Source organism: Pelophylax lessonae, assembly GCF_965119305.1.
Source record: "Pelophylax lessonae genome assembly, chromosome: 12".
NCBI classification, from domain to species: Eukaryota; Metazoa; Chordata; class Amphibia; order Anura; family Ranidae; genus Pelophylax; species Pelophylax lessonae.
The window spans coordinates 108,664,246-108,691,249 of NC_138779.1; the positions used below are offsets into that span (position 1 = coordinate 108,664,246).

Sequence of the window (27,004 nt, forward strand, 5' to 3'; positions counted from 1 at the left end):
CAACCATGGTTTATAATAAAAGTTATCTAAAGCTATATACACATTGTGGTCAGTGGGTTTTGCAATAATTTGTAGCATATTTTTCCTTCCACGTTCATAATTTCCATATTCAGATATACTATACTCCTGGCATCATGTTTCCAAGACAAAACTATATTTTTGTCATTCAGATTCATTCTGTCCATGAAATTCATCAGAGTGCCACTCGCATCCCCTTCCCATATCATGAACAGATCATGAATGAATCTGTAGTAACTGTTTAGTTCTCTAGGTCTGTTGTTAAAAAACACTTCAGACTCCCAGTGAGCCAAAAATAAATTGGCCACAATGGGAGCAAAGCGGGCTCCCATAGCTACTCCTGTGGTCTGTAGGAAATACCTATGATCATACCAGAAGTAATTATGCTGGAGTCCGAATTCCAGACACTTTAGCAAAATGACTGATGTCTCCTTGTTAGGTCTGAGTTCTCCAAAGCCCACTTAACTGGCTCTACAGCATTAGTATGTTTAATAACAGTGTATAAGGGACTTATGTCCACTGTTAATAAAATATAGGACCTATTTTCTGGTATGCCTTTTAAAGTCTGCAGCAAATGCTTAGTGTCTTTCAAATAGGCTGTGGTACCAAAAAATAAAGGCTGTAAAAAGGTATCCAAATATTAGCCAAGTCTCGAGGTGAGGGAATCCATCTCATTAACTATAGGCCGTCCAGGGGAATTTCCTGAATCTTTATGTATATTGGTCAAAAAATAAATGATTGGTGTAAAACATAATGAAGGGTTTAAATATGCTGTATCCTTTTCCAGTGAGAATGGTTCTTTTCAAACCTTTTTTAAGCCACCTAGAAAATTCAACTGTATACTTAAAAAATGCATCAAAAACACACTGGACTCCAGTAAAGTAAAAAAAAAAAAACATCTGGAATGCATCTGGAAACACATCAAAAACATGCATTTTTGTGGTGCGAACCAGCCCTACATTTCAAGTGTAATTCATGTGTATGTGTTTTGTTTCTAGAGTTTCTAGATTTTCTAGAGTAGTGATTCACTACTATACACTGATGGTCAGTTTCTTGTACATATAAAAAGGTTGCTATGTGTTTTCCTAGAGATCCATGACACTGTGTGACCTTCTGTGTAATGTTATTATAGTAGTAGTACTTTGTTCTTGTCTTGCTGATACTGCCTCTCTGCGCACAGGGACTTAAAGCTGGACAATGTTATGCTGGATGCTGAGGGACACATTAAAATCACTGACTTTGGAATGTGTAAAGAGAACATTTTCAGTGGATCTACTACTCGCACTTTCTGTGGAACTCCAGACTACATCGCTCCAGAGGTAGTGCACCTTTTTCCAACATACTTACATTAAACTGTAACATGTAATTTAGGCTCCGTTCACACATTGGCGTTCCAGATCGCGGGCGGAATCACTGTGATTCTGCCCATGATTCCGAATTGCTGCAAATCGTGGGATGCCCTTGTGATCCCTGTTATTTTTAATGACATTCAAAATGAGGCATGACTGTGCCGTGATTGTTACCCAACAAATCGCAGTAAAACCACACAAACAGAATTGCAGGACACTTGTTGCCCAAACTTCTTTTGGGCAACAGGCGTCCCACGATTCTGTTTGCAAAATTTTACCGTGATTTGTCAGGCGACAATCACAGCAAAATCTCGCCGCAATTTGAGTGCCATTGAAAATAACTGGGATCACAAAGGCGTCCCGTGATTAGTGGCGATTCTGCCTAGGATCCGGAGTGCCATAGTGTGAACAGAGCCTTAAACAATAATTTTAACTTAATCTAATTATCTTCTGTGATTTTAAGAGGATGGTAAAAGAGTTGGGTGAACGGTTCAGCCCGAGCATGAGTTTGGGCTGAACATTGGCTGTTGGCCCGTTTGACCAACACCGGAATTGTCAGGCGCTCAACTGTTTGTTAAGCCTGCCAACCGACCACCGCACAGTGCACTGGAAGCCCTGATTGGCTGAAGCAATGAAAGAATTGCCCAATCAGGGCACAGAGGACTTTCAGAGCAATGATTGGAGAAAGTAATGCTGACTGTGCCCAAATATGGCTCATTGCTCTTAGTCCCACCCCACACTGTAAAAATATTCTACCCATAGTGGCTATTTGCAGTGTAATATTGGCATGGAGAGAGATAGAACAGGGCTCTGTTCAGTGCTACTAGGGAGTTAGTGTGCTATAGTGTGCTGTTTTGATTCTATTGTCAGTGTAGAATATCAGTTTAGTGTGAATCTAGTGATAGTGCAGTGTTAGAGTAGTGTGACCATTCATTTTTACTTTAGTGTCCGTTTATTTTGTCAGGGCAGGTTTCCTGCAGTATAATGCAGTGTGTTACTGCATGTTTAACATGGTATATTTCAGTGTGTTAGTGCGCGTTTAATGCAGTACATTTCAGTGCGATACTGTATGTTTAAGGCAGTATATTTCAGTGCGCTAGTGCACATTTATATAAACGTGTTACTGTACGTTTAATGCAGTATTTTTTTAGTGAGTTAGTGCACGGTAAAGCAGTATATTTCAGTGGGTTACTTTTTAGTGAGTTAGTGCACGTTTAATACAGTATATTTCAGTACGTTAGTGCACATTTAATGCAGTATATTTCAGTAAGTTAGTGCACATTTAAAGCAGTACATTTCAGTGCATAGGTGCACATTTACAACAGTACATTGCAGTGCGTTAGTTCACCTTTAACGCAGTATAATGCAGTGCGTTATTGCATTTTTACTGCAGTATATTGCATTGCATTAGTGCACGTTTACCGCAGTATATTTCACTGCATTAGTGCACCTTTAACGCAGTATATTTCAGTGTGTTGGTGAAAGTTTAACACAGTATTTTTCAGGGCACAGGTGCATGTTTATTGCAGTATATTGCAGTACATTAGTGCACGTTTAACTCAGCATATTTCAGAGCCTTATTGCACGTTTACTGCAGTATATTGCAGTAAATTAGTGCAGATTTAAAGCGGTTGTATACCCCGCTCTGTTATTTTTACCTGCAAGTAAGCCTATAATAAGGCTTACCTGTAGGTAAAATGAATATTTCCTAAATGTGCACCGTTTAGGAGATACTCACCCTGCATGCAGATGCTGACGTCAGTGGAGCATGTGCTCTGAAGGTCCGGCTAATCATGTTAGAACTTCAGAGCTTCTTGGTGGAACCGAGTGCTCCCGCGCGCATGTGTGGGAGTGGCATCATGGCAGCTCTGGCCACTCACATCGCTAAAGCCCGCAAACCCAAAACATGTCAGCTCCCTCAGCGGTGAGCAAGCTCCACTGCAGGTGCTTTGTTTTAAGGTAAGTATTTCAAAATGCCATTGTCTTGCAGGTTGTTGTTTTTTTAGGTTATGCAACTGCTTTAACATCGTATATTTCAGTGCATTAGTGCATGTTTAACACTGTATATTTAAGTGCTTTAGTGCATGTTTTATGCAGTATATTTCAGTGTACTAGTGCACGTGGACATGGTCCGTCCTCAGACAGCCCATCAGTTCCTCTGTTTAGAGATAAATAAATGTAAGGAGCTTTGATTTGTAAATCAGAAAATAAATAAATAGTGACACATATGATGAATAATATGGGTGCAAACAGAAAGTCTTTCATATGGCATCAATCACAGCGTGTCGCTTCACCATGTGATAAATGCTAATAAATATATGGTGACTCCAAAAGTAAATTTTCAATACGGTGGTACCTGAGTGCTCACAAGCCACTCACCTTACTGCTGTAAGGTAACAGCATTGAATAATAAACTTTTCAAGTGCAAATCATTCCCCTTTTAGCACCTCTAGGGGTAAAAATGTCACCTCTGTGATGCTCTTCCTTTAATCTTTAATAGGCTCCATAATATATGTGGATAAAAGATGAAGCTCCATAGCGCATTACTGTTTAGAAAATGTTATCAGTGAAGTAGCAACTAGGTACTCACTTTTAAAAACAATAGACCGTCAATACATACTTCTGGTATCCTCTGCCCCACGAGTTACGTCGCGCCCACATGACTTCAACAGGGGATAAGAGAGGACACGTATGCTGTGTTTATATGGGTTGTTAACTGTCTGTCATTTGGTTGCCATTTTCTCGAAGTCTGTGGCTTATGTGCAATGTTACAGCCATGTTCTTTTAGCTCTAATCGGAGTATCCATTTTATTAGAGATGAAATGCAATGATGATCCTCTGCATTAAAGCGCTGACCTAAAAAAGGCTCACACTTCATGACAATGGGGAAAAATGTGGATAGGACTAACCCTACAGATATTTAATTTGAGCGTTCTCTTAAGGGTGCATACTGTGTATATATATATATATACATACAGTGGGGATCGAAAATTTGGGCACCCCAGGTAAAAATTTGTATTAATGTGCATAAAGAAGCCAAGGAAAGATGGAAAAATCTCCAAAAGGCATCAAATTACAGATTAGACATTCTTATAATATGTCAACAAAAGTTAGATTTTATTTCCATCATTGACACTTTCAAAATGACAGAAAACAAAAAAAAATGGTGTCTGCAAAAGTTTGGGCACCCTGCAGAATTTATAACATGCAGTGCCCCCTTTGCAAGGCTGAGACCTGCCAGTGTCATGGATTGTTCTCAATCATCGTCTGGGAAGACCAGGTGATGTCAATCTCAAAGGTTTTAAATGCCCAAACTCATCTGACCTTGCCCCAACAATCAGCACCATGGGATCTTCTAAGCAGTTGTCTAAAAAACTGAAACTGAAAATAGATGACGCTCACAAAGCTGGAGAAGGCTATAAGAAGATAGCAAAGCGTTTTCAGATGTCAATGTTCGGAATGTAATTAAGAAATGGCAGTCATCAGGAACAGTGGAAGTTAAAGCAAGAAAAACAATTCAAAACCCACATTTGACTGCACAATCCCTCCAGAAAGATCTGGCAGACACTGGAGTTGTGGTACACTATTCCACTATAAAGAGATACTTGTACAAATATGCTCTTCATGATAGAGTCATCAGAAGAAAACCTCTTCTACGTCCTCACCACAAAAATCACCGTTTGAACTTTGCAAATGAACATATAGACAAGCCTGATGCATTTTGGAAACAAGTTCTGTGGACCGATGAGGTTAAAATCAAACTTTGTCCATTATTCATATGAAAGATTCTTTGCTAATGTTAATGGACAGTGCACGCAATTTGAACAGATGTGGAGTTGTTGGTCATCGAAATACCCGGGATAGGGGCAGCCTTGTCTCTAGGTGTTTTGTTATACTGTAATGCTTATACTTTTGAATGATGACATGTACTTGCATATGAGGTTAAAGTTTTAGACTGTCCAGTTGATAGTCTTATGTATTAAGGATCTATGTTTCTCGACTGTACAAGGGTTGAAATGCTGTCAGAGTTAATTGTAACTACCACATTCAATGCCCACACGCTACGTGGGGGCAGTGGGTGGGCGTCCCGTGGGTTGGCGCCTGGCCCCCGGGGGGGCTGGGGGGGGGCCCGCGCTGGATCACAGTGTTGTTCCCGATGGGGGTGGTCCGGGGTGGGTTCCCCGTTGGCGCTGCACGGAATTGTTTGGCTGGGGGGCCGACTAGCGGGAGGCCCTATCCCAAGTAACAGGTTGGCGCTGTCTGATGGCTGAATTGGGTATACATTGTTCATTGTGATTGTTGCGGATTTCAATTGGTGTACCTGTATAACGTATTTGTTATTTGTTCTTTTTCTTGAAAATTTAATAAAAAACTATTGAAATGAAAATCAAACTTTGAGCAAAGGTACGTTTGGAAAAGAAGGGGAATAGAATTTAATGAAAAGAACCTCTGTCCAACTGTTAAGCATGGGGGTGGATCAATCATGCTTTGGGGTTGTATTGCAGCCAGTGGCACAGGGAACATCTCACGAGTAGAAGGAAAAATGGATTAAATCAAATTTCAGCTAATTTTGGATGGTAACTTGATGCCATCTGTGAAAAAGCTGAAGTTAAAGAGGATGGCTTCTACAAATGGATAATGATCCTAAACACACCTCAAAATCCACGGGGGATTACATCAAGAGGCATAAACTGAAGGTTTAACATAATTGAAAATCTATGGCTAGACCTTAAAAGAGCAGTGAGTGACAGACAGCCCAGAAATCTCAAAGAACTGGAAGACTTTTGTAAGGAAGAATGGGCAAAGATACCTCAAACAAGAATTGAAAGACTCTTGGCTGGCTACAAAAAGCATTTATAAGCTGTGATACTTGCCAAAGGGGGCAGTACAAGATATTAACTCTGCAGGGTGCCCAAACGTTTGCAGACGCCATTTTTTTGTTTTCTGTTATTTTGAAAGTGTAAATGATGGAAATAAAATCTAACTTTTGTTGACATATTATAAGAATGTCTAATCTGTAATTTGATGCCTTTTGGAGATTTTTCCATCTTTCCTTGGCTTCTTTATGCACATTAATACAAATTCCTACCTGGGGTGCCCAAACTTTCGATCCCCACTATATATATATATATATATATATATATATATATATATATATATATATATATATATATATGTATTGGTAGTAATTCAGAGGTCAATAGGCATTTTGGTATATTGAATAGACAATTTTTATGATGGCAACCTCCTATGGGCAGGTAACAGTTTTGATCTCTGGTTTTGAAGTGTGTTTTTGTGGTCAACTTCTTATCTTCTTGTATAATCTGTAAATCCAGAAATGAAATGCTCTCTTCACTTATTTCCCATGTTAGTTTGATGTTACAGTCATTCTGCTTCAATTGGTGTTAAAAATTTGAGTAACTTATTAAAGTTACCTTTCCATAATATAATAATATCATCAATATATCTTTAAAAAAAATGAGTGGAAATCTAGCTCCCATAGCTACTCCCACTTTTTGTTGATAAAATTAATGATGATACCAAAAAAAGCTATTTTTTTAAACAAAATCAAGACATTTTATGAGGCATTTTCTTTGCATTCACCGTAATCCAGTATATTGTCTCAAACCCCATTTGGTTGCTTTACATGCCTGATGGTGGCGGATACTTGTATATAATGAGGAGACATCTGCTGTAACCATTAGTACTTGCTCTTCTTCTATTTGTATCTCTTTTAGCAAGTTTAATGCATGTTTCATATCTTTAAGGTATGCCTTGATACTTTTACTGCTGGTTGCAGAAACTGCTTGATATATTGTCCCATCTTAGCTGTTATTGAATCTACTCAATTCACTAAAGGCCTGGGAGTGGGTATAAGTTTGGGGGTGGCACCTGACACGATGTCTTTGGCGGGAGCAGAGTCCCAGGAAGGATAGTGCGGCTGTCTCTCCTTCTGTCTGAGGAAGGTGGATATCTCGGGGTGTTGCCTGAGTGTCCAGAGAGTAATTGAGCGTTGGCTGGCATCGGCTGGCATCAAGGCAGCGCCAACAGGCATTTTCAGGATCGAAGTCCCAATTGTAATTAGTTTAAGCCAAGAGGAGTATCCCACTCATTCCCTTCTCCCATCAGCTTAATTTATAATAAAAACCACAAACAAAGATGCCGGAGTTGTCACTGCTTAAGTTGTCACACCTGGGGACTCAGCTCACATGGGCTGAAGAGGATTCCGGTACTAAAGGCAAACCCACATCAGGCCATAGGCCTAGAAATCTTGCTACATGTCTATTTCCCAAAGACAACCTCTGGATATGACCCTGAGCACCTGCACTCAACTTCTTTGGTTGACCATAGCCGGGTCTGTTCTGAGTGGAACCTGTCTTGTTGTTAAACCGCTGTATGGTCTTAGCCACCATGCTGCAGCTCAGTTTCAGGGTCTTCGCAATCTTCTTATAGCTTAGGCCATCTTTATGTTGAGCAACAATTCTTTTTCTCAGAGTTCTTTGCTATGAGGTGCCATGTTGAACTTCCAGTGACCAGTATGAGAGAGTGAGAGCGATAACACCAAATTTAACATACCTGCTTCCCATTCACACCTGAGACCTTGTAACACGAACGAGTCACATGATACCAAGGAGGGAAAATGGCTAATTAGGCCCAATTTGGACATTTTGACTTAGGGGTGTACTCACTTTTGTTGCCAGCATTTTAGACATTAATGGCTGTGTGTAGAGTTATTGTAAGGGGACAGCAAATTTACACTGTTATACAAGCTGTACACTCACTACTTTACATTGTAGTAAAGTAAATTTTTTCAGTGTTGTCACATGAAAAGATATAATAAAATATTTACAATAATGTGAGGGGTGTACTCACTTTTGATACTGTAATTCAGCTGAATTAAAGTATAAGTCCACCCTAACACTAAAATTCCTACATCCTTAGACCTCAACAATCTAACATTACCCTATCTAACTCTGTAAAGAAGAAATCCATATACTTGCCTTTATTGAAGCCAATCTGACCCAATCCCATGCTGAACTTTGCTGTGGAAGCGGGAACAGAAATGCAGCCGACAACGGAAGCCCCATAGTAACTCCATGGGTGACTTCACTTCCATTATTTTAATAGCCGTTGTCAGCTGTGTCCTCTGCAGAGCTTCCACCGCAGGAGATCGGGTCGGATTGGCTTCAAAAAAGGTAAGTATACTGATTTCTTCTTTACAGGGCTAGATAGGTTAGTGTTAGAACATGGTGATCTATAGATGCAGGGATTTTAGTTTTAGGGTAGACTTATTCTTAAAGGTGTATCCATGGCCAAAATGTAAAATCCTACATTAATTTGCACATTGCATTTCAATTGCTTCTACTCATTCCTATTAATCTGCACACTCTTGAAGTTTGTAAACGTACTTTGTGAAGAATCACACATATTTATTTCCTTGAACTCTGTGGCATGTATTCACTATGCCCTGTGAGTAGGCACTGCTGTGTCACACATTTCATAGAGCCTGCCTTCTGAATAAAAGAGGTGATGAGAGGAGGAGTTTCAGGAGGCGGGGTCAATACAGGGACCTCTGCTTGTAGGCAGCAAAGTACCAGGAGATATGTAGTCCTTAAAAATGTAAAGAAAACAGCAGAAGAAAGATTGCAGGGAATCTAAGAAATGGAAAGAGATGGCCAACAGGCAGGCAGCCCAAATAGCGATGATAACTGGCCAAAGATTTGTGGATGTGTTAAATTATAAGTCTATCAACTTGCTGCACATTTTCACTGGTAAGTTTTACACTTGCAGAGCACTTGAAGCACAAGTTCTAGTTGACACTTTTCCAATTTGTAGCAAATTTGCATGGAAAGTCTCTAGCAAGAGCTAAATTGCAGTGGTGAGTCTACAACAAGAGCTATGCAGGTCATGGTGACCCCTGTGGTGGAATGACTATAGCTCAAAATAACTGAACCAGAAGACTTGCAGAATGTTTGCAAAGAAAGTTAATTAAGAGTCATGCAATGCAGTTGTGCAACAAAGATGTGAACCCTGGCAGGTCTAGCAATAGCTTAGCAAGTCATTTCTAAATTTTCAGCTCAATTGCTTGTTATCTGGGATTGTATCTGTGACCATAGAACACCTTTAAACTGAGGGTTCAATTGGGTTTTAAAAGAAAATTTATCTAAAATCATCATGCTTTTCTTTTTAAAAGAATTTTAGATTTGTATTTGTAATCCCACACACATATACCTTTCCCTATTGTGGAAAAGGTGCCAAGATTGCCAAATAATCCATCCTGTTTTTATAACTAGCAGACTAGTGTAAAGGTTTTCTTTACGTTTTTATTCCTTAGACTAACTTCCTTATCTATGGAAGTGCCTTGAAAACGGGATGTATAGTGTTGCCAAATTATTTTTGTTAAACCTGCCCTGGAAATTGACAAATGGCGAACAAAATGTAAATCAGATTGCTTGGTATGGGGCAATGCAGGCAGTTATTGTTTTATCCACAACTTGAGTGGCCCGACACACCTTGATTATTATAGGACAATGCCAGAAAGCCTTACTTAATTTAGATAACTTGACTAACCCAAGGCTCGTTGGTTGGTATGGCAGTTTTTATTTTAGCGACTTGAAGCTTAACCACTTCAGGACCGGAAGGATTTCCCCCCTTAATGACCAGGCCATATTTTGTGATTCGGCACTGCGTTACTTTAACGGACAATTGCGCGATCATACAACACTGTACTTAATATTGATGTCTTTATTTTGGTGTTATTTGATTACCTGTGCAATTTTTATTTTTTGCGCTATAAACAAAAAAAGAGCAACAATTCTAAAAAAAAAAAACAATATTTTATATAACATTCTCGAAAAAAATGAAAAATCTAAATTTTTTTATATTTTAGGCCAATTTGTTTTCTGCTACAGTTTTTTGGTAAAAAAATCACAATAAGCGTATTTTGATTGGTTTGCGCAAAAGTTATTGCGTTTTCTAGCTACGGGAAAGATTTATGTCATTTTTATTATTTTTTTTTTTTTATTACTAGTAATGGCGGCAATCTGCAGTCAGACAGCAATTGGAGCCACCTAACCCATGTATCGGCTTCCCCGCTGCCGACTGGGGGCAGGAGCACGCTGTCGTCGGCGCACGCTCGCCCCCTAGCTCCCTGCTCGCGACCGACATAGTCCTATGTCGGTTTGCCTGGGGGAGCCACACTGCCGCAGTAAATACACAGCGTGTGGTCGGCAACTGGTAAAACATGCTTACTTTTCTTTACTCCCAGTAGGTGTGTTTCAGGTAAAAAGAGGTACAGTAAGTGCTTGCTGTTGGGGAGGTCAGCATTACAAAATGTAACTGTTACTTGCCTTGCATGCAGCTTTGGCTATAATGCTATAGAAAATGGAAGTGTAAGTATCATCACATGTGGTTTGAAATCATAACTCATGAAACCTACTAAAAAAGCATTTAACGGTAGCAATACATTTTCAGATCAAAAACGGCACCCACCACAGCACACAATAATACCGTGTATCGTGGTGATTGCCAATATAAGTGCAGGTCTGATTTTTGGTTCCTTATGGTGCGTTGACAATTAATTAAAATAAATAAGACACAGCAAAGAACCATAGATGTCTTAATGAGCTTAAAGGATAAGCCCAACTTTGGGAACATGTTACGTGTTACGATAAATATGGGTTGACCTGCGCTATGGACCTAAATAGTATGTAAGTGTGCGGCTGCTGCCCTCACAAAAGACTGCCACCTAGTGGTGGTGTCCCATAAATTATAAAAAGTGGTGAAGTGCAGGTGAGTTGTAACCCTGCCTCTTAGAAAGCAGGACTAAATCTAAAAATATTAATGACAAATGTGTGCGTGTACCAATATTTGTGTACTAAATAGACCAACACACTGGATACGTGTGTGTATGTAAAGATTAAAAATTATAGGAATTCATAAAATGATAAGGAATTCATAAATACATAAATTCATAAAATTCCACATACAAGCAGTAAAAAGCTTCATACAAAAGTACTAATTTCCTAAATAAATGATACAATGTGCAAAAAAGTGCAATACTACAATGTGCAAAAAGTGCAAAAGATATAGTGCAATATGCAGAAAAACCACATACAGTATCTCACAAAAGTGAGTACACTCCTCACATTTTTGTAAATATTTTATTCTATCTTTATTCTATCTTTTCATGTGACAACACTGAAGAAATGACACTTTGCTACAATGTAAAGTAGTGAGTGTACAGCTTGTATAACAGTGTAAATTTGATGTCCCCTCAAAATAAATCAACACACAGCCATTAATGTCTAAACCGCTGGCAACAAAAGTGAGTACACCCCTAAGTGAAAATGTCCAAAATTTGGCCCAATTATCCATTTTCCCTCACTGGTGTCATGTGACTCCTTAGTGTTACAAGGTCTCAGGTGTGAATGGGGAGCAGGTGTGTTAAATTTGGTGTTATCGCTTTCACTCTCTCATACTGGTCACTGGAAGTTCAACATAGCACCTCATGGCAAAGAACTCTCTGAGGATCTGAAAACAAGAATTGTTGCTCTACATAAAGATGGCCTAGGCTAAAAGAAGATTGTAAAGACCCTGAAACTGAGCTGCAGCACGGTGGCCAAGACCATACAGCGGTTAAACAGGACAGGTTCCACTCAGAACAGGCCTCGCCATGGTCGACCAAGGAAGTTAAGTGCACGGGCTCAGCGTCATATCCAGAGGTTGTCTTTGGGAAATAGATGTATGATGCTGCCAGCATTGCTGCAGAGGTTAAAGGGGTGGGGGTCAGCCTGTTAGTGCTCACACCATACGCCGCACACTGCATAAAAGTGATCTGCAAAGCTGTCGTCCCAGAAGTAATAATCTTCTAAAGATGATTCATAAGAAAACAGTTTGCTGAAGACAAGCAGACTAAGGACATGGATTACTGGAACCATGACCTGTTGTCTGCTGAGACCAAGATAAACTTTTTAGGTTCAGATGGTGTCAAGCCTGTGTGGTGGCAACCAGGTGAGGAGTAAAAAGACAAGTGTGTCTTGCCTACAGTCAAGCATGGTGGTGGGAGTCTCATGGTCCGGCACTGGGGAGCTACAGTTTATTGAGGGAACCATGAATGCCAACATGTACTGTAACATACTGAAGCAGAGCATGATCCCCTCCCTTTGGAAACTGGTCCACAGGGCAGTATTCCAACATGATAACGACCCCAAACACCCCTCCAAGATGACCACTGCCTTGTTAAAGAAACCGAGGGTAAAAGTGACGGACTGGCCAAGCATGTCTCCAGACCTTAGCACTATTGAGCATCTGTGGGGCATCCTCAAATGGAAGGTGGAGGAGCACAAGGTCTCTAACCTCCACCAGCTCTGTGATGTCATCATGGAAGTGGAAGAGGACTCCAGTGGCAACCTGTGAAGCTCTGGTGAACGCCATGCCCAAGAGGGTTAAGGCAGTGCTGGAAAATAATGGTGGCCGCACAAAATATTGACACTTTGGGCCCAATTTGGACATTTTCACTTAGGGGTGTACTCACTTTTGTTGCCAGCAGTTTAGAAATGAATGGCTGTGTGTTAAGTTATTTTAAGGGGACAGCAAATTTACACTGTTATACAAGCTGTACACTCACTACTTTACATTGTAGCAAAGTACCATTTCTTCAGTGTTGTCACATGAAAAGATATAATAAAATATTGAAAAAAATGTGAGGGGTGTACTCACTTTTGTGAGATACTGTATATGGGGCAAAGTGCAAATGGCAGCCTTTTGTGCCCAGTGAATATTTTTAGCCATGGGAGATCCCTCAAAAGGGGAAATCCCTATAACCATACAGTAAGAACAGTGGCAAATTGCAATATCTAGTAATAGTTCATTTGTGAGGGGCTGATGTCCCTTTAAAAGTCTCCCACTTGACAATATGGCCAAAGGAGAGGAGAGGAGCCACTCGCCTGCTGGACCACTACACTGAAGCTGGTTACCCCTATACAGGGGTTTGGAATCTGGTGAGTGTTAACCCCTAAGGGTGAAAGCATCGTATACTGCACATCGGGGGATGTGGTCCTGGATCTGGAATTACCAGAGAAGACTGGGACTGTATTTCAACTTTGGCCACATTGTCAAGTGGGAGACTTTTAAAGGGACAGCAGCCCCTCACAAACAAACTATTACTAGATATTGCAATTTGCCACTGTTCTCACTATATGGTTATAGGGATTCCCCCTTTTGAGGGCTAAAAATATTAACTGAGCACAAGAGGCTGCCATTTGCACTTTGCCCCATATATGTGGTTTTTCTGCATATTGCACTATATCTTTTGATCTTTTTGCACATTGTAGTATTGCACTTTTTTGCACATTGAATCATTTATTTAGCAAATTAGCACCTTTGTATGACGCTTTTTACTGCTTGTATGTGGCATTTTATGAATTTATGTATTTATGAATTCCTCATCATTTTATGAATTCTGATAATTTTTCATCTTCACATACACACACGTATCCAGTGTGTTTGTCTATTTAGTTCACAAATATTGGTACACGCACACATTTGTCATTAGTATTTTTAAATTTAGTCCACCTTTCTAATAGGCAGTGCCACTACTCACCTGCACTTCAGCACTTTTTATAATGCTACGTGTTACACCCGTTTTTGAGGTTGGCATATGTAACATGTTCCCACTGCTGCAGCCTCTCCCTGACCCACTGTCTCTAGTGACAGCAAGCCAGGAATCTTCTCCTCAAGTTTACTGTCATGACCACCTGCCTGGCCGCGTCATTGCAACTGTTAGCTTGTAGTTCCCAATTAACTACCAGGGCGCTGTTGAGCACTCTAAGTTGTTCATTGTTTTTTCCTGTCAGTGTGTAATGCCTGTTCGTACAAGGTGCAAGCAGACAGCTTACGCAGACAGTCTGTAGGAATCCTGTATTGCACCAATGATCTTCTGAACCCTGACAGGCTGGTGGATGGATTGACTTTTGTTCAACCAGCCTGCCCATAAACGGATTGAAATTCTGGAGGTTCGTGCTGAAGCAGCCGAATTTCAATCCATCTATGGCCAGCACCTAACTTTTACCCTTAACCTGAACCACTAGCCTTAATCATTCTCCTAACCTATACCCCTAATAACATGCTAACTCCTTCCTAGCCACACTTAGTTTATCCTTACTGAACCTACTGGGCAATCCCTGGAATCAGCACTTAAACTACCTGTTCTCCAAGAAAGATGTTGGCAGAGAAAATCCACGATTAAGCTAAAAAAATACATACTTGTGTAATTGTATATTTTCCCCAAAAGAACATTTCCCTAGAGTAAACAAAACCACTTTACATTAGTTTTATTGTTACTCTTTTTTTTTTTTAATTATTTACTATTTGAAATTGTTTTATACCTTACCACAGGTATATATTTTTTAGAACCTTAACATAACTTATTTATCCATTTTAGTAAAAATGCACTATATAAAGTACCTGATGTCACCCCTTAATTTGGGTCCATGCCCTTTCCCCTATCCAGTGAAAATGACCTTTTTGGCCATTGAGAAATAGACAGGGGGACAGAGGTCAGAGGGAGTTTAGCCTTTTTTTTTTTTAATTCTTACATATTGGAACCATGAACAGGGGGGTGGACAGAAAAGGAATATCTGGCTAGCATAGATAGTAGAAGTCATATTGGGGTACATGCTCATATGCAGGGTTCTGTTTCAAATTTTGTTTTATGCATTGGCATTCCTTTTTAGACCTCCTATGAAAAGTGCATCATCATCCTCCTCCTCTGTCCCCCAGGGGCAGGGTAGCTTGAAGTCAGCAGCTTACGCAGCCTATTTTACCTCCTCATTCAAAACACTCCTGCCCTCACCTTGACAACTGACAAGGAAGAGTTACAGTATCTCACAAAAGTGAGTACACCTCTCACATTTTTGTAAATATTTTATTATATCTTTTCATGTGACAACACTGAAGAAATGGTACTTTGCTACAATGTAAAGTAGTGAGTGTATAGCTTGTATAACAGTGAAAAATTGCTGTCCCCTCAGAATGACTCAACGCACAGCCATTAATGTCTAAACCGCTGGCAACAAAAGTGAGTACACCCCTAAGTGAAAATGTCAAAGGTGGGCCCAACGTGTCAATATTTTGTGTGGCCATCATTATTTTCCAGCACTGCCTTAACCCTGGCAGTGGTTATGGAGTTCACCAGAGCTTCACAGGTTGCCACTGGAGTCCTCTTCCACTCCTCCATGATGAGCTGGTGGATGTTAGAGACCGCGCGCTTCTTCACCTTCTGTTTGAGGATGTCCCACAGATGTTCAATAGGGTTTAGGTCTGGAGACATGCTTGGCCAGTCTATCACCTGTACCCTCAGCTTCTTTAGCAAGGCAGTGGTCATCTTGGAGGTGTGTTTGGGGTCGTTACCTACCCTGCGGCCCAGTCTCAAAAGGGAGGGCATCATGCTCTGCTTCAGTATGTTACAGTACATGTTGGCATTCATGGTTCCATTAATGAACTGTAGCTCCCCAGTGCTGGCAGCACTCATGCAGCCCCAGACCTTGACACTCCCACCACCATGCTTGACTGTAGGCAAGACACACTTGTCTTTGTACTTCTCACCTGGTTGCCGCCACACACGCTTGACACAATCTGAACCAAAAAAGTTTATCTTGGTCTCATTAGACCACAGGACATGGTTCCAGTAATCCATGTCCTTAGTCTGCTTGTCTTCATTAACTGTTTGTGGGTATTCTTGTGCATCATCTTTAGAAGAGGCTTCCTTCTGGGACGACAGCCATGCAGACAAATTTAATGCAATGTGCGGCGTATGGTCTGAGCACTGACAGGCTGACCCCTCAACCCATCAACCTCTGCAGCAATGTTGGTTGCACTCATACGTCTATTTCCCAAAGACAACCACTGGATATGACATTGAGTATGTGCACTCAACTTCTTTGTTCGACCATGGCGAGGCCTGTTCTAAGTGGTACCTGTCCTGTTAAACTGCTGTATGGTCTTGGCCACGGTGCTGCAGCTGAGTTTCAGGGTCTTGGCAATCTTCTTATAGCCTAGGCCATCTTTTTGTCGAGCAGCAATTCTTTTTTTCAGATTCTCAGAGAGTTCTTTGCCATAAGGTGCCATGTTGAACTTCCAGTGACCAGTATGAGAGAGTAAATGCGATAACACCAAATTTAACACATCTGCTTCCCATTCACACCCGAGACCTTGTAACACAAACTAGTCACATGATACCAGGGAGGAAAAATGGCTAATTGGACCCAACTTGGACATTTTCACTTAGGGGTGTACTCAATTTTGTTGCCACCGGTTTAGACATTAATAGCTGCATGTTGAGTTATTTTGATGGGACAGCAAACTAACACTGTTAGACAAGCTGTACACTCACTACTTTACATTGTAGCACAATGTAATTTCTTCAGTGTTGTCACATGAAAAGATATAATAAAATATTTACAAAAATGTGAGGGGTGTGCTCACTTTCGTGAGATGCTGTAGCTCTGTTATTTTGCAGAGTATCATCCACTTGCTGAAAGGGATGTGCAGCAATTAGTTGCATTTGAGGTTGAGGAGGAAAGCAAAGGGAGCAAAGAGGAAGGTGACAACAGGCAGGGAGAATCAATTGGCACAGATGTTCCTGCAGCTGTAGCCTACTGCCAAGTGGCCTCCAGTGATGAGGAGGAGAGGTGGTGATGAGGTCCTTGACTGTACTTGGGTGCCAGATTTAGCAGAGGAGGAAAATGAGAAAGCAGCAGATCACTGGCGAGCAGGATGTAAACCAGGGGCAGGTTGCACAGATGACAGAGCTCCATGGGTGCAGGGCACTGATATCCCCTGGTTGGCTCCCAAGAGCACAGCTGTGTAGGCCTTTTTCAACACATGAGCTGTAGACTTCACTGCAATAATGTGCAGTCTCAGTCAAAAGAGGGACAATATCATTGGTCATTTAGGTACCCCGTGTAGGAAGAGACACAATGACTTCTCACCACACAGCTAGTTGGAAGTCGCACCTGAATGCTTGCTGTCAGCAGGAAAAAGGGCCAAACTCCTTTTCCTCCATCCAGTTTTATACTTTCCACTTCTACCCCCAGGATACAAGATTCTCCATCAGCAGCTTCTAGTGAAAGGGATGAAAGATTTTCCAGGTTTGTCAGAGGTTTACATTATGGCTGCTCCAGTAGGGAAAAAGGTCAGCATGATGCCACACAGAGTAGGGACAAACCTACCTATATTTTATTCTGCCAATCTCCCTCTGTTATGTTCAATTGTAATCAGCAGGCAAGGGTCTGTGCCCCAGCTGCTGGAAGAAGTATGCCCCTAGCCACCCTCATGCCCAGTGGCTTTATGGCAGTTTAGCAAAATTCCTCAAAAAGGTAAGGTTTCCAGGTCACTGGGCCACACAGTCAACAGGAGGGTCCAGCAAGTATGGGCAGGGATGGTATATATCTTTCACTGGGTAACTCTGCTGGCAGCTGGGAAGGGTGCAGGATGGGACATACTATTGTTGCTGGTTGTATCACCCTGCGTCCTTACAGCTTATACTGGTGAAAGCACAATTTCCTTGTTCTCTTATTTTTGAAATTGCAGCCTGCTCGGTAACAGAGGTTCCCAGTATGGGTATGATTTCCAGTGCGGGCAACATGCCATCAGAATTCACGGTCCCGCATTTTTCTGTGTGGATGGTTGCGTTTGCTGGTATTTTTCCCACAGCAGCACCATCCGCACAGATGTGACCCTAGGCTTAGTAAATTCCCCCATTGTCTCATTGTTCCTTTAAAGCAGGTTAAACAGCACAGTGCTTTTGCTGTCTATTTTTGTCCCTTTATATGCTGTAAAAACCTGGTTGATCCTACATGTTTGTAAACCCTAACAATAAGCTTTTCTTGTGTGCTTCCTTTTGGTCTGTTAAATATACCATTGAAAGTGTTTTGTTATATGTATGTACAATAAGTGCAAAGATACATGTTGGCTATGTCAGAAATGAAAAGCTGTCCTGTATCCTATTCACACTCCTGTGTTATCTCAAGGAGCCTGTTAGACCTTGGCATTGACCTCATATTGGGAATGTGAAAAGAAGCGGTGTGATTCAGTAATTTAGCAAAGGAAAACAGGGTAGGGCTGATACCACTCTATTTTGTCTCGACATACACAAATCAGTAGGTTATAAATGGTGTTGAGCCTCTCACAAGTAAATATTTACTGAACAAAGGACAATAAAGTGAGGCAAGATTAATTTATGTGGTTGTTTTGATATTTTGGGTGATTTCTTTATTATTATTATATTTGTATTCCTTTCAGATTATCGCATATCAGCCCTATGGAAAATCTGTTGACTGGTGGTCCTATGGAGTCTTGCTGTATGAAATGCTTGCAGGACAGGTAAATCTTTTGATTCATCAAGTTGTTAAATGGCGTATGAAATACTACAATTGTGTATGATAACATTAGGAGAGAGGTCATTTTAGCATGCCTTAAGGGAGAAGTAGGGCCAAAGCTCTTTTGGGTCAAAGAAATGCACTTCATTCTGCACTTCTGTGACCTGTATTCAACCGACAGTGGACTAAAGAATGCTGTTGGCTGACGTCACTTAGCTGGTCCAGACTCTGGAAAGATACTGATTTTAATGTAGGGATCCACCCAGATGCATGACCAGCAGCTGGCTCAGCCTCTTAGCAAGCCTCTAAGAACCTGAGCCAGTCACTTCCACCCCCTCCGCAGCCTAGTTCTCCAGTGAGCACTGAAGGGGCAGAGTAGAGAGCTGGTAACTGAAGTCTGCTTTTGATCACTGAAGACCAAGAACCAAGCGATAAGCGGCCTTTTATCACTCAGTTCTCAATGTAGATGCAGTGGGGGACAGATAAGCATTGGCCCATCCATCTAGGCGAGTATGAATGTTTTTGTAGCATTACTCCCGTAGGAGTCGCTAGTGTCCCAGGTCCCCACAGCTGCACAGCCAGTCAAATAGCATTTCCTTCACACACTCCAACGCAGAAAACAGTCCTTGGCTTGTTTTTTTATGTTTTTATTAGGGGTTGATAACTTGAATGGGGTAGGGAATTATGGGATGCCCAACTTGAAAAATGTCCAGAACTATTAACATAGGGACACTTCTTCCCCATTTACAAGAAATCCATTTTTCCTTCTTCCTGAGCAGACTTGGTTTTCTCAGTACAGCACCTGCTGCTCGCTCTTGAGGGAACTAACAGTTTTATTGTAGGTCCAGCAAAGGCCCATTACAGGCAGGAATTCTCAGTCCCTTGACAAAGTAGTTCAGTGAGCAAACAGCATGACATTCCTCCTTCTGCTTCCCTGTGGCCACTGATCCCACTGAGCTCCACTTTTTTGCAGAAAATTATATTCCACCTGGCTGCCTCCAGCCAAGACTTGCTGATCTTCCTCCCAGTTCTCCTGACTGACTTTCTGCCCCAGTCCTGTCCAACTGGCAAACACTCATGGAGACCACCCAGGGCAAGGTTAGATGAAGACTTGGCACTATGTGGTCTTCAAGAGAGGCCTGCTTCAAATTGCAGCCTCTCCCCTTGTCTGTCTCTGCACGGTGCTGATCTACTTACTGTCTCTCCTTACTACTTCCCGCTGCCTCTCCAGCATGGATCCTTTCACCCGTTTCTGTGTCAGGGTCCTTCCAAGGCAGCTTTCCCGTGCACCCAGCCCGAGGTCAAGGGCACCTGGCTAAGGGCCACCGACAACCTCTCCTTAGCACTTTAGCTCCATCTTCCACCCGACTCCCCTGCTGGAATGGCCCACGTCTATTTATGGTGTTGTCTCAGTCTCCTGCCAGACCACTTCTGGGGATTGGCTGAGGCCCCATTAATATTCATGGCAGCTCCTACTAACCCCAGCCCTCTAGTTCTAGAAGGTTCTCCAACCTTCCAGACACAAGGGGAAGGCATCAAAGAGCTACAAGGATGAGTCATCCAGCCCTGGCCTCTAGTAACCCTGACCCAATCCAATGACTAAGCTTATTTCTGGCCAGAATATACTTTTTCCTACTCTCACACTAGTAACACACACTAGAGGGTGCTACATTTATTTTTCAAAACTCACACTTGTCTTTTAAAGTTGAACTCAAGACAGATAAAAAAGGCACACATTAGTGCTGCTCTGTAATTATTAATGCATTGTTTTTTTTTTTTTTTTTTTTTTTTTTTTTAATGCAGTTTGTGTCCCTGAGTTTGTTTTAGGAAGGCTTTTTCAGTATACTGCCTACTGGGGTTTAGATTGAGGGAGGGAGAATTGGCACAATAATTAATTCAGGTGTGCTGTAATGCAAGGGACAAGCTGTTAGTAGGAGAGAGCACAATGACAGAGAGTTGAGCTCATCTGTATACTGGTTCTCCTTTCCATGTCCAGTCACAGAGTGGGGGTAGGGAGGAAACCTGCAAGTGAAAGAAAAACTGCATCAGAGAAAGAACTGCACCAGAGAAAGTCTTGTCCACTGCTATATGGGCTGTGCTGTGTGTGGCAAAGCTATGTAAATGAGCTGAAACAACTCTAATATACTGTATGTATTTCATCTGTGTATGTTGCCTGATATTTATCTTTAACCTCTTACTAACTGCCAGCAGTACATTTACTGCTGGTGGGCAGCAGCTCCAGACACCGTCACAATGTACTTCCTGGGTTAAAGGTGCACATGTGCACGCCCCCTGTTGATTGGACACAGCACGAGTTTGTCAGCAGGTTACAGCCAAATATATTGGCTGTATACCTTCTGATCAGATGTAGCCAATCACAGCACAGAGATCTGTGTGGTAGTAAAAACAACACACAGATCTGGCCGGATTTCTCCCTGCTTTCAGTTACTGTTAAGAACTGAAAGCAAGGAGAAACTCCAGCCAAATGATGGACAAGTAAAGGCAGCACACATACATTTGACTTACACATTTTAGGGCTCTTTCACACGGGCGTTCCGTATGTCCATATATCACCCCACCCGTTTGCGGGTGATATACGGACATAATGCATGTCAATGGGATTGCGGATGTCAGCGGATGACCATCCGCTGACATCCGATTTGTGTCCTTTCAGTTCTGTTCTGTTTTTTGGAACGGAACAGAACCCTATTTTTCTTCCATTAAAAAAACGGAACAGATGCAAAGTCGGATGTCAGCGGTGTCATCCGCTGACATCCGCAATCCCCATAGACATACATTATGTCCGTATATCATCCGCAAATGGATGGGATGATATGCGAACATACGGAGCGGATGACACAAGTGTCATCCGTGTCCGTGAAAAAAAAAAAAAGTGCCGCAGCGGAGGAAGAAATCGGAGCGGCCGTGTGAAAGAGCCCTTAGGCGCACAGTTAACTCCTTGATTACCCTCATTATCACTTCTGTCACCAATCCAGTGCAATTAGTATAGTGTCAGTGTACAGTATTATCACTGATCAGGTATTAGTGTCACTAACGATGTCAGATTCAGTTAGTCAGTTAGTGTCCCTCCCAGCCGATGTAAGTTAATGCCAGACTGCCTACCACACTATCACACACTATCACAGTCACACTATTAGTCAATAAATACATAGGTAAACTAAATGTGATCTGTGTGAACACTTTGCAGTCTTCAGATTTTTTAAAACCATTAAGGTCCTCGCACACGGGCTTTCCGCCCAGCGGACTCCGTTTTGCTCTGCGGGGATCAATCCGCCGATCCCTGCTGAGCAGGTGGATGACAGGTCCGTCCCCGCTTACTTTATAGAGACAGACTGTCAGATACTTGCTCTCCTCTGTGGGAGATCGGATGAAAACGGACCACCTGTGATCCTATCCGTTCCGATGTTCCAGACGGAGGGAAATCCGGGTTTCCATCCATCTGGATTTCACAGACAGGATCAGATAGCAGCGGGTGTCAGCGGAAAAAAAACTGACAGGCGGATCTGATCGGAAAGCCCATGTGAAAGGGGCCTAAGCGTCCTTTCACACGAGGGTTTCGTTTGTTTCATCAGTTTAGTCTCGCTTTTTTAAAGAAAAATAGGGCTTTGACCGTTCCAAAAACAAATGTTTACGGAAGCAGATGTAAACAGATGTAAATAGATGATCTTCTGTTTACATCCATTTTTCCATAGAGATGCATTGATGTCCATTTTTCCTCCGCCAACAGATCCAGTGTGAAAGGGGCCTAAGTGCGTCTGGTATTCATAGGCACTACAGCAAATTCCACTCCCTTCTCTATAGCTACAGTATTTGTCAGGAAACATACATATTAAACCATAGCATTCAGGTCTTGTTCAAATAGTGCTAATAATAATACTAAATATACTGTTAGACTGTGCTATGCTAAAGCACGTACAAAATCTGCTAGGTGGCGCAGCCACAGACAGCTCCTTCACTTTAATCAATACCATGACCACAAACTCAGAAGAAATGTATGGAATTCTTGAACAGAGAAAAGATGCAGGGCTTCTGATAAGGCAGTACAGCCAGCCCTCCTGGCTGGAGGGTCCGGGCACCTTTTGAGCAGGACGTCCAGCTGTACTGTCTTATTACAGACACCGATCTGCTTCCCCCTGCAGGGATGCCAGCTTCTCCTCTTCTTTTCCCCTCTGGTTGCATTGCAGGTAAATTGGTTCTAGCACATGTGCTCATTCTATCTGCTGTCTGGACCCCATAGTGTGCCCGTTTCCCCTGCAGCACTACTAGCTTCCTATCACTCCTGTGTCCATTCATTACTGAAGCATAGTAAACTGAGTTTACTATGATTCAGTTTGTGAATAGGCAGGAAGCTTTGTAGCACTTCCTATTAATTCATCTGTGCAGCTGAGGCTACAGAGAAAGGGACTAGTACATTTATGTCCTCAGTGAGTTTTGGACAGGGGAAGGGGCCCTGTCAGGTAGGCTGTATGGAGCCCTGTGATTTCTAACAGCAATCCTGCCTATTAGTACTATTGTGGTCCTGATTTCAAGCTCAGAACAATGCAATGCACAAATTATATGCATCTTGTTGTTGCAGGTGCTATGATGCAAGTGTTTTTCAGCACACTACAGATGTGCATTGGGGTGCAGTTTTGCATTACAATACACCACAGTATACACAGGTAATGAACCATGTGCTGTTTGTGTTATATGCTTACAAATCTGTCTTCCTTTCCCTGTGTCTCAACAGCCTCCATTTGACGGTGAAGATGAAGATGAACTTTTCCAGTCCATCATGGAGCAGACTGTATCTTATCCCAAATCTATGTCCAGAGAGGCTGTCTCCATATGCAAAGGGGTAACAAAGCTAATACTGTCTTAAACTGTTTGTCCACGTATGAAGTAGAGCTGTGGGGGTACACAGAGCATTCATGTGATCCTCCAGCAGTGAAATTAAGGCTATGCCAACTGCTTAGTGAGCAGGGATGGGAAAACATAAAAAAAAAGGAGTTTTTCTTCTCCATCTAAGACCACCCAGTCCACAGGGTGACAACGCTGCTGTAATTTCCCTACAAGATAAACAGTATAACTGTCCTGTCTAATATTCTTTCTTCTCCAGCTGCTTACAAAACATCCACTGAAACGCCTTGGATCTGGCTGTGATGGGGAACGTGATATACGTGACCATGCCTTTTTCCGCTGGATAGATTGGGAGCGTTTAGAACGTCTGGAAATCCAACCACCTTTCAAGCCTCGTCCTGTGAGTGTTCATATTTGTGGTATAAGGTGGAAGGTTCATTTATTGAGTTTCATTCTATTCTTTCATTTATTGCTAAAGCGACCATTATTAAGTATAAAGGTGATGACTAAGCTTTGCTTGTCTACCTTCCTAATTGATCTTCTTGCACATTATAACCTTTAAGCCAGACTAATTAAACTTTAAACATAGATTCTACCTCTGCAGTTTATTTAAAGAGGCTTTATATAAGTTAACAGTGTTCATGCCTAAGTATGATGTCATGCTAGAGGATCTGTAAAGTGATACTACTCCTTACCCAGTATAAAAAAAAATTAAATTAAGAAACATGAATTAGGAGAAGATGAATACTCATCTTTATGGTCGGCAGTGTGTTCAAACTTATTTCCATAGTTAATACCTATAAACAACTAATATCCCCACAGATGAGAGTATTTGTATCACTTGCCATTCCTAATAAATTGTAAGCGCTCGCAAGCAGGTCTGATCTAAGCCTCTTGTTTTGAATGATATGGTAACTATACTGTCTTGCTTTATTTTGTAAAGTGCTGATCAAACTATTGGAATTGTATAAATCCTGTATAATAAAAATAATACAATAATAATAATAAAAAAATAATCTGTTATACATTATTTCCATTGTGTAGCTATCTGTCTGACTGCATTCAGCTTTAAGTCTGCTGGGGTAAGATAATATTAGTTTCAGCTTTAGGCAGATACCAGTAAGCAGAACTATCTTACTGTATCTTGGGAACTTCAGTACTGAGGCCCTGTGACCAGTAAGGGTGCTGTCACCCTACTGGATATTATTTCTGAAATGGAGTCTCTAAGAAGCATATAATAAAAGGTTCTGGATAAATTATCCTAGCACTGCATATCCACAACTACCAGTTTGGATGAACTTACACATTAATAGTGCAAGATGATATTTACTTGTAAAATGAAAATTTACTTGTTTTATTTTTTGTTGCAGTGTGGGAAAAGTGGGGAAAACTTTGACAAATTCTTCACCCGAGCTGCTGCAGTCTTGACACCTCCTGATCAACTTGTCTTAGCTGGCATCGATCAGAGTGAATTTGCTGGATTCACCTTCATCAATCCAGATTTTGTTCACAGCAATCCACATAGCCCAGTGCCCATATCCCTGGTGTGACCTCTCAACTTGTACCATCCTTTGGCCAGCATGGTATACTCCTTGATTATGGCTTTCTTGGCAATATATGCCCATCTTCTTTCCTCCTTCCCTCCCTGCATCTTGGAAAAGCACTCCATGTTGTAATGTGCTGTGTGAGGGGCAAGGATGCAATAGTGAATCCATTCCTTCTGGGACCTCACACTGATCTGGCATTTCACTCTGTTCAGACCATGTGAAAAGCTGATGAAGTTTTAATCGTGTGTATTTTTCCTCTGGGTTGTTCAGCATCTCGAGATTTTGTGATACATAATCAAGATTTTGCCGTGTCACCTGCATTGAAGTCAGAATTCAGAGTCACATGCAGGAACCTGGAGAATACAAGCACCCATTGGTAACGTTGGACCCTAAACATGGATGTTGAGTCTACGTAATGATCGCCTAGGATTTTACTTGGTCGATGTGCATCATACTTGAATTAAAACTCAAACAGACATTAAGAATTTAATGTAATTTTTTCAAACCCCCCTCCACTCCCCGGAATGGACTACACACTGCCTGCACCCCCGCCCCAAATTGCATCTAGCACTGGCATGCATGGCCCTTTAATATACTTGTATGTGTACAATATATCTAGATGTTATCCTGTACAAGTAGACACAGGCATCCCCTTCCTCATTGGGACATATGTCCCCCAGTTGAACATACCTGTATTATATGCCTTGATCATTAGCTTTTATGCATGGGCTGTACGAGAGCATACTGTGTATACACACTCACTAGTTTGAGCAATTTCTCTGAGTCTTTCTGGACTTGGTCTACAAACAGTGGATCAGGATGTCTAAGGCAGGATAACTGGTTAGGGCTTCCATGGTTGTATTTTGATATACTGTATAACTTCAGTGTTTCTGAACATTTTATTGTAGTGTTTTGGGTAGTTTGACTTAGTTTGCATTAAAAAAAATACTTATTAGGCTGAATCCAGAAAAAAGTAGAAGGAATTTTCTGTTTTCTATAGTGTATAGCAACTGATTCATAACCAATTTTTATGTAGGTTTTGAGTCAAGGGTGCTGGTGGAAACAATAACACAGGAGTGAATCTAAGCAGACCACATCAGAGCATCTGTAAAATTATATGTGATATCATGTTCTTCCGCTACAAGATAGCAGACATTATGGAATATGAAACTAGTCATTAAAGAAAACAATGGTGTGAATAATATTGTAGTGAGCCAATACAAATAGCTTATGATTTTTTTTTATCATGTCTGATTAGCTTCTTGTTCGTGCTGTTCTCTTAAAACATACGAGAAAAAAGTCAATGCCACTAGAATGACTAACCAGGCTAATGAACTTAAATAGGAGAGAAGAAACAACTTGGTTATCCACTGAACTAACTTTCACTTTCAAGAGTTGCACTCTGTCTTAACCACAGCAGAATGAAATACGGGATCTTTTGTAGATCTCTAATGAATAAGTTCATTGACACAGGGTACAATATGGATAATGTGGTAATATATTACAGCAAGGAAATTATAAAGTGGGTCTTTATTTGTAACTTAAAGTGAGACTGTCTACTACTAAATGTTGAAAAGCAGGTGTCTAGACAACATAAGATGCCAACTAAAACTTTGACTATCTAGAAAACACTCCTTTATGTGCCATTTTGAAATTAGTTTCACTTTATTACCGGGGCTTGACTTTAGGCCTAATCCATAACAACGGCCGTTTTACTGTCCAATGGGGTTAGCATTACTGGGCAGTACAGCATTCCCATTTTCAGCCTTAGCCCTGAAGTCTGGTTCCAGTAACAAACTGAAGATCATTTCAAAGAGGCACACATAGGAGGGTTTTCTGAGTAGCCAAG

The 27,004-nt window shown here is 41.4% G+C and overlaps 1 protein-coding gene across 1 annotated transcript in view; it reads left to right on the forward strand.

Annotated features, from left to right (window-relative positions):
* PRKCG (protein kinase C gamma) overlaps nt 1–26,735 on the forward strand; it is a 621,643-nt gene extending 594,908 nt beyond the window's left edge. The window contains exons 14-18 of the mRNA XM_082273693.1: nt 1,199–1,337; nt 18,672–18,752; nt 23,499–23,606; nt 23,868–24,008; nt 24,979–26,735. Of these exons, the coding sequence (XP_082129819.1) occupies nt 1,199–1,337; nt 18,672–18,752; nt 23,499–23,606; nt 23,868–24,008; nt 24,979–25,158 (649 nt within the window). The 3' untranslated portion in view covers nt 25,159–26,735. The remainder of the gene's footprint in view (nt 1–1,198; nt 1,338–18,671; nt 18,753–23,498; nt 23,607–23,867; nt 24,009–24,978) is intronic.
* The last annotated feature ends 269 nt before the right edge of the window (nt 26,736–27,004 follow it).